This window comes from Salvelinus alpinus, chromosome 12, assembly GCF_045679555.1.
Source record: "Salvelinus alpinus chromosome 12, SLU_Salpinus.1, whole genome shotgun sequence".
In the NCBI taxonomy this organism is placed as follows: domain Eukaryota; kingdom Metazoa; phylum Chordata; class Actinopteri; order Salmoniformes; family Salmonidae; genus Salvelinus; species Salvelinus alpinus.
This window is the reverse complement of record NC_092097.1, coordinates 58,391,401-58,400,644: the sequence shown is the minus strand read 5'-3', so window position 1 is coordinate 58,400,644 and position 9,244 is coordinate 58,391,401. Positions and strand designations below refer to the sequence as shown.

At 42.3% G+C, this 9,244-nt stretch overlaps 1 protein-coding gene across 1 annotated transcript in view; it reads left to right on the top strand.

Annotated features, from left to right (window-relative positions):
- The first annotated feature begins 4,586 nt into the window (after positions 1-4,586).
- Positions 4,587-9,244, top strand: part of raf1b (Raf-1 proto-oncogene, serine/threonine kinase b) — a 13,443-nt gene continuing 8,785 nt past the window's right edge. The window contains exons 1-3 of the mRNA XM_071334620.1: positions 4,587-4,599; positions 4,695-4,813; positions 7,221-7,352. Coding sequence (XP_071190721.1) covers positions 4,587-4,599; positions 4,695-4,813; positions 7,221-7,352 — 264 coding nt within the window. The remainder of the gene's footprint in view (positions 4,600-4,694; positions 4,814-7,220; positions 7,353-9,244) is intronic.

Below are 9,244 nucleotides of genomic sequence, written 5' to 3'. Positions count from 1 at the left end.
CCTGCCCTCTAAATACACCTCTGCTCTCTTCAACCAGGATCTGCCTCATTGCCTGCGTCTGTAATGGGTCCGCGGTCAAACGACCACCCCTGGCCCGGGTATCCTGGAAAGATATTGACCTCATTCCGTCAGTAGAGGATGCCTGGTTATTCTTTAAAAGTGCATTACTCACCATCTTAAATAAGCATGCCACATTAAAAAAATGTAGAACCAGGAACAGATATAGCCCTTGGTTCACTCCAGACTTTACTGCCCTTGACCAGCACAAAAACATCCTGTGGTGTAATGCATTAGCATCGAATAGCCCCCACGATATTCAACTTTTCAGGGAAGTTAGGAAGCAATATACACAGGCAGTTAGGAAAGCAAAGGCTAGATTTTTCAAACAGAAATGTGCATCCTGTAGCACAATCTCCAAAAAGTTCTGGGACACTGTAAAGTCCATGGAGAATAAGAGAGCACCTCCTCCCAGCTGCCCACTGCACTGAGGCTAGGAAACACTGGCACCACCGATAAATCTACAATAATCGAGAATTTCAATAAGCAATTTTCTACGGCTGGCCATGCTTTCCAGCTGGCTACCCCTACCCCGGTCAACAGCCCTGCACTCCCCACAGCAACCCTCCCAAGCCTCCCCCATTTCTCCTTCACTCAAATCCAGATAGCTGACATTCTGAAAGAGCTGCAAAATCTGGACCCGTACAAATCAGCTGGGCTAGACAATCTGGACCCTCTCTTTCTAAAATTATCCGCCGCAATTGTTGCAATCCCCATTACTAGCTTGTTCAACCTCTTTCGTATCGTCTGAGATCCCCAAAGATTGAAACGCTGCCGCGGTCATCCCCCTCTTCAAAGGGGGTGACACTCTAGACCCAAACTGTTACAGATCTATATCTATTCTACCCTGCCTTTCTAAGGTCCTCGAAAGCCAAGTTAACAAACAGATCACCGACCATTTCAAATCCCACCTTACCTATGCAATCTGGTTTCCGAGCTGGTCATGGGTGCACCTCAGCCACGCTTAAGGTCCTAAACGATATCATAACCGCCATTGACAAAAGACAATACTGTGCAGCCGTATTCATCGACCTTACCAAGGCTTTCGACTCTGTCAATCACTGTATTCTTATCGGCAGACTCAACATCCTTGGTTTCTCAAATGACTGTCTCGCCTGGTTCACCAACTACTTCTCAGATAGATTTCAGGGTGTCAAATCGGAGGGCCTGTTGTCCGGACCTCTGGCAGTGCCACAGTGTTCAATTCTCGGGGCGACTGTCTTCTCTGTATACATCAATGATGTCGCTCTTGCTGCTGGTGATTCTTTGATCCACCTCTACGCAGACGACACCATTCTGTATACTTCTGGACCTTCGTTGGACAATGTGTTAACCTTTCTAGCCCCGGCGTTCCGCTAGCGGAACTCCTCCCACATTCCACTGAAAAGGCAGAGCGCGAAATTCAAATATTTCAAAAAAATATTTTTTAACTTTCACACATTAACAAGTCCAATACACCAAATGAAAGATACAGATCTTGTGAATCCAGCCATCATTTCCGATTTTTTTAATGTTTTACAGGGAAGACAAAATATGTATTTCTATTAGCTAACCACCATAGCAAAAGACACAACTTTTTTTTTTCCACCATTTTTTTTCTGCATGGGTAGCCATCACTAATTCGACCAAATAAAGATATAAATAGCCACTAACCAAGAAAAAACTTCATCAGATGACAGTCTGATAACATATTTATTGTATAGCATATGTTTTGTTGTAAAAATGTGCATATTTCAGGTATAAATCACAGTTCTACATTGCAGCTGCAATCTGAAATAGCGTCGATGCAGGCAGAATAATTACAGAGACCAACGTCAAATACCTAATTACTCATCATAAAACATTTCTGAAAAATACACAGCGTACAGCAAATGAAAGCCCAACATCTTGTGAATCCAGCCAATATGTCAGATTTTTTAAGTGTTTTACAGCGAAAACACAATATAGCATTATATTAGCTTAGCACAATAGCCAGAAACACAACCGCATTTACCAGCAGCAAATGTTAGCGATCGTGAAAATCAGCAAAAGATATATAATTTTTGACGAACCTTGATATACTTCATCAGATGACAGTCCTGTAACATCATATTACACAATGCATATAGGTTTTGTTTGAAAATGTGCATATTTAGCAGCACAAATCGTGGTTATACAATGTGATCAGTGGCAACAGGTCATGCATTCTGGCCGGCGCCATCTTGGAAAGGCACCTAATCTAATCGATAAATAATCGTAAACTTGACTAAAAAATACAGGTTGGACAGCAAATGAAAGATGCATTAGTTATTAATGCAACCGCTGAGTTAGATTTTTAAAATTAACGTTACTAGACATACAGTGTGCGTTACAGCCAGACTAGTGCCGCAATAATGGCGGACAAATCCGTTTACATTTTTCCACATAAATACAGAATAACATCATAAATAGCTCTTACTTTTGGACGAGCTTCCATCAGAATCTTGGGAAAGGTGTCCTTTGTCCAAAAGAATCGTTGCTTGGTTGTAAAACGTCGTCTTCAACTTCGGAATTAGCAGCTAACAATAGCTATGTGGCCACAACATGCCCAAATCCTCAAAACGCAATACTAAGGAAATTCCGAAAATAGCAATATACTCGCATAAACTGATATAACTCGGTTTAAAATAACTTCGTTATGATGTTTCTAACACCTATATCGAATTAAATTACAGACGGATATATCTAAGGCCGATAACTGAGCGTTTCAAAATGCCATCCTGAGGTCTTGCTTTGCGTAATGACGAATGTCGAAAAGAGAGCTCCCTTCGTTCCTTGGCCTTTTATAAGGTCTGAGAACTACGTAGAAACTCCATTCCACTTCTCATTGGTTACTGACATCCAGGGGAAGGCGGGTGCAGTTCATGTCGACCCATAGGATACATACAGAGCTTTAAACTGATCTGAGAACAGAGCCTCGTTTTCAGACCTTCGCAGTTCCTGTCATGGATTTCGCTGCAGAAAGAGTTCTGGTTCACCCACAGAAATAATTCAAACGGTTTTAGAAACTAGAGATTGTTTTCTATCCAATAGTAATAATAATATGCATATTGTACGAGCAAGAATAGAGTACGAGGCCGTTTAAATTGGGTACGATTTTCCCCCAAAGTGAAAACAGCACCCCCTGTCCTCATCAGGTTAACTAACCTCCAGATGAGCGTCAATGCCATACAACTCTCTTTCCGTGGCCTCCAATTGCTCTTAAATGCAAATAAAACTAAATGCATGCTCTTCAACCGATTGCTGCCCGCACCTGCCCGCCCGTCCAGCATCACTACTCTGGACGGTTTGGACTTAAAATATGTGGACAACTACAAATACCTAGGTGTTTGGTTAGACTGTAAACTCTCCTTCCAAACTCATATTTAGCATCTCCAATCCAAAATTAAGTAGAGAATCGGCTTCCTATTTCGCAACAAAGCCTCCTTCACTCATGCTGCCAAACATACCCTCGTAAAACTGACTATCCTACCGATCCTTGACTTCTGCGATGTCATTAACAGAATAGCCTCCAACACTTTACTCAGCAAATTGGATGCAGTCTATCACAGTGCCATCCGTTTCGTCACCAAAGCCCCATATACTACCCACCACTGCGACCTATATGCTCTCGTTTGCTGGCCGGCCCTCGCTTCATATTTGTCACCAAACCCACTGGCTCCAGGTCATCTATAAGTCTTTGCTAGGTAAAGCCCCGCCTTATCTCAGCTCACTGGTCACCATAGCAGGACCCACCCGTAACACACACTCCAGCAGGTATATTTCACTGGTCACCCCCAAAGCCAATTCCTTCTTTGGTCACCTTTCCTTCCAGTTCTCTGCTGCCAACGACTGGAACGAATTGCAAAAAAATCACTGAAGCTGGAGACTCATGTCTACCTCACTAACTTTAAGAATCAGCTATCAGAGCAGCTTACAGATCATTGCACCTGTACATTGCCCATCTGTAAATAGCCCATCCAACTACCTCATCCCCATCTTGTTATTTATTTTATTTATATATATTTTTTGCTCCTTTGCACCTCAGTATCTCTACTTGCACATTCATCTTCTGCACATCTATCACTCCAGTGTTTATTTGCTAAATTGTAATTATTTCGCCACTACGGCCTATTTATTGTCTTAACTCCCTAATCTTACTTCATTTGCACACACTGTATATAGACTTTTCTACTGTATTATTGACTGTATGTTTGTTTATTCCATGTGTAACTCTGTTGTTGTATGTGTCGCACTGCTTTGCTTTATCTTGGCCAGGTCACAGTTGTAAATGAGAACTTGTTCTCAACTAGCCTACCTGGTTAAATTAAGGTGAAATAAAAATGAGATATGGATTCATAATGTTTTGATACCTGAGGTGGTAAGTAAGGGTCTGATTCAATCATACCTGCCTTACCAGCAAACATTTACAAACGCATGCATGAAACTTAACAGTCATTGTCAACAATGTAATTTCTTTCACATGTTTTTCTTTCAGTTATCTACATGCTAAGAATATAATTCATCGGGACATGAAATCCAACAGTATCCTTTTCATAAGGCACCATATATAATTGTTACTAATCTGTGATGTTACAGAATTGTCCAAGTCTATAAGTAGGTTCTTTACACATGTGTAGATATCTTCCTCCATGAGGGCCTTACAGTGAAGATCGGGGACTTTGGTCTAGCCATGGTGACGGCTCGCTGGAGTGGGTCATATCAGGTGGAGCAACCCTCTGGGTCCATACTATGGATGGTAATATAAACACCCTACATACCATACACTAACACTACATGCCATACACTAACACTACATGCCATACACTAACACTGCATGCCATACACTAACACTACATACCGTACACTAACCCTACATGCCATACACTAACACTGCATGCCATACACTAACCCTACATGCCATACACTAACCCTACATGACATACACTAACACTGCATGCCATACACTAACCCTACATGCCATACACTAACCCTACATGCCATACACTAACCCTACATGCCATACACTAACACTGCATGCCATACACTAACCCTACATGCCATACACTAACCCTACATGCCATACACTAACACTACATGCCATACACTAACCCTACATGCCATACACTAACACTACATGCCATACACTAACCCTGCATGCCATACACTAACACTACATGCCATACACTAACACTACATGCCATACACTAACCCTGCATGCCATACACTAACCCTACATACCATACACTAACCCTAACATATGTCGTGTCTTTAGTATCATTAAATGTGAAGACTGTTATTTTATCAAATCAATTCTCTAATTATTATTACGTGATTAAACTAATCATGTCATTTTAATTAACTAGGAAGTCTGGGCACCAAGGAAAATCTTCAGATTACAAAGTTATAATTTTCAGAATATAACTCTTCAGATATTTTAATATCTGATCAATTAGTCTTCTATTAATGAATTATTATTATTATTATTACCTTCATCAGTCTCATCTGAATGTCGTATATTGTTGGTTATCTGCACGAACCCAGCCTCTACTATGAATCATCCATACACCAATTGGCTCAATTATTTACAGTTGAAGTCAGAAGTTTACATACTCACGTTTACAAATACATTTAAACTCAGTTTTTCACAATTCCTGACATTTAATCCTCGTAAAAATTCCCTGTCTTAGGTCAGTTAGGATCACCACTTTAATTTAAGAATGTGAAATGTCAGAATAATAGTAGTGATTTATTTCAGCTTTTATTTATTTCTTTCATCACATTATTTTTCTTCTGCTTATTTGTATAATTTTTTTCACTCTGTCATTTAGGTCATTATTGTGGAGTAATTACAATGTTTTGCATCCTCAGATGTCTACCAACACCAGCCATTAAACTATGTAACTGTTTTAACATCACCAATGGCCTCATGGTAACATTCCTGAGCAGTTTCATTCCTGTCCTGCAGCTCAGTTCAGAAGGACGATTGTATATTTGATGTGTCTGGTTGGTTTAATACATCATCCACAGCATACTTGTTAACTTAACCATGCTTAAGGAGACATTCAATGTCTGACTTTTGTTACCCATCTACCAATCACTGCCCTTCTTTGAGGCTTTTGAAAAGTTTCCTGGTCTCGGTAGTTGAATCTGTGCTTGAAATGCAATACTTGACTGAGGGACTGTCAGGGAAAAATTACATACTTACCTGATTTGTTTGATATTAATAGTAAATAATTATATATTTAACTAAAAGTAAGACTGGCCTGCTAAGGCTGAGTTTTTATGGTGTCCACTCTAGCTTCCTGCAGCTAGTCTGGGCGTCGAGGAAATGGGTTTTACTAGAGGGTGATAAAACTTTACAGGCACATTCCATTCTATGATCAGTGATGCACTGGGGACAGGATGTGGGCTGGTTGTAACTGGGATAGAGATGGACTGGAACAAAGGGTCTTAGACATCCTGGCATTTGGGAAATTAGGCCAGGGTCGGAGGTTAAGATAATGCCAGGTGCAGATAAAGACAGGATGAACCCAAAGTGGCTCATGATGGTCTTTGATCTGCATGAGAGGGGTGGAAGTAAGCATAATTAGTGTCCTATATAAGAGGTCTGTTTTTCATTGTTAGGGAAGCTTAGTGTGCGGTCGACGGTTTCGTTATTGCAATAATTAATCGATATTAAATAAAGCTGTTGGCTGAAGAAATGACCAAGTCTCTCTCAGTACTGACTTTCCATGACAAACCTTACAGATGTATGTATGGGGACAGAGGAAGGGTTAGTCATTCAAAAATCACGTCAACACCTATTATTTCACATGTAACTTATTATTTGTTAAGCCACATTTTACTCCTGAACTAATTTAGGCTTAAATAAACAAAGGGGCTGAATACTTATGCAACCACTGTATTTTAGTTATGAATTGTTTATCTAAAAAAAAAAAAAATTGTTCTTCCACTTTGATATTAGGGTATTTTGTGTAAATTGTTGACAAAAAATGACAATTAGATCCATTTTAATCCCACTTTGTAACAATAAAAGGTGAAGAAATCCAAGGGTCTGAATAGTTTTGCAAGGCACTGTATGTATGAATGAACTTTTGATTTAGTCATAGGAGATTTTCAGTAGCTATCCCTGCCTAACCCGAACTCCTCTTCCTGTCCTCCAGGCTCCAGAGGTGATCCGCATGCAGGACAACAACCCCTATAGTTTCCAGTCTGATGTCTACTCCTACGGTGTGGTTCTGTATGAACTGATGACTGGAGAACTGCCTTACAGCATGATCGCTACTCGAGACCAGGTAACCATGTAGGGACACATAATGGACACATGTATGTGTGTGTAAACTTCCCGACTTTAACGTACATACAATACCCCATAATGACAAAGGGAAAACAGATTTTTAGAAATTCTAGCAAATGTATTTGCTATGAGACTCGAAATTGAGCTCAGGTGCATCCTGTTTCCATTGATCACCCGTGAGATGTTTCGACAACTTGATTGGAGTCCACCTGTGGTAAATTCAATTAATTTGGAAAGGCACACACCTGTCTATATAAGATCCCACAGTTTACAGTGCATGTCAGAGCAAAAACCAAGCCATGAGGTTAAAGGAATTGTCTGTAGAGTTCCCAGACAGGATTGTGTCGAGACACATATCTTGGGAAGGGTAGCAAAAAATGTCTTCAGCATTGAAGGTCCCCAAGAACACAGTGGACTCCATCATTCTTAAATGGAAGAAGTTTGGAACCACCAAGACTTTTCCTAGAGCTGGTGCCTGGCCAAACAGAGCAATCGGGGGAGAAGGGCCTTGGTCAGGGAGGTGACCAAGAACCCGATGGTCATTCTGACCGATCTTCAGAGTTCCTCTGTGGAGATGGGAGAATCTTCCATAAGGACAACCATCTCTGCAGCACTTCACCAATCAGGACTTTATGGTAGTGTGGCCAGACGGAAGCCACTCCTCAGTAAAAGGCACAACATCCTGCTTGGAGTTTGCCAAAAGGCACCTAAAGGATGCAGACCATGAGAAACATGATTCTCTGGTCTAATGAAACTGCCTGAATGTCAAGCGTCTCGCCTGAAGGAAACCTGGCACCATCTCTACGGTGAAGCATGGTGGTAGCAGCATGCTGTGGGGATGTTTTTCAGTGGCAGGGACTGGGAGACTAGTCAGGATCAACGGAAAGATGAACAGAGCAAAGTACAGAGATCCATGATGAGGACCTCAGACTAGGGGCGAAGGTTCACCTTCCAACAGGACAGCAATCCTAAGCACACAGCCAAGACAACACAGGAGTGGCTTTGGGACAAGTCTCAATGTCCTTGAGTGGCCCAGCCAGAGCCCGGACTTGAACCCTATCGAACATCTCTGGAGAGATCTGGAAATAGCTGCGCAGCGACTCTCCCCATCCAACCTGACAGAGCTTGAGAGGATTTTCAGAGGAGAATGGGATAAACTCCCCAAATGCAGGTGTGCCAAGCTTGTAGCGTCATACCCAAGAAGACTCGAGGCTGTAATCGCTGCCACAGGTGCTTCAACGAAGTACTGAGAAATGGGTCTGAATACTTATGTAAATGTGGCTGGCACGGGGCCTCGTGGCTGGAGGTAGCCTCTGGGAGTTAGCCTCTAGTCTGACTCAACTAACCCTAAAGCTCCATAGTCCTCTGTCTACAACCACACACTGACTGACTGGCCCCTATGGACTGACTGACTTGCTGGCCCTTATGGCTGACTGGCCCCTATGGACTGACTGACTGACTTGCCCCTATGGACTGACTGACTTGCTGGCCCTTATGGCTGACTGACTGGCCCCTATGGACTGACTGACTTGCTGGCTGACTGCCTGGCCCCTATGGACTGACTGACTTGCTGGCCGACTGCCTGGCCACTATGAACTGACTGGCTGACTGATTGGCCCTTATGGATGACGTCTTCTGATGACACAACAGTGGTAGGCCTGATCACCGACAACGATGAGACAGCCTATAGGGAGGAAGTCAGAGACCTGGCCATGTGGTGCCAGGACAACAACCTCTCTCTCAATGTGAGCAAGACAAAGGAGCTGATCGTGGACTACAGGAAAAGGCAGACAAACCCCCATTTAACATCGACGGGGCTGTAGTGGAGCGGGTCGAGAGTCGAGAGTTCCTTGGTGTCCACCAACAAACTATCATGGACCAAAAGGCTCC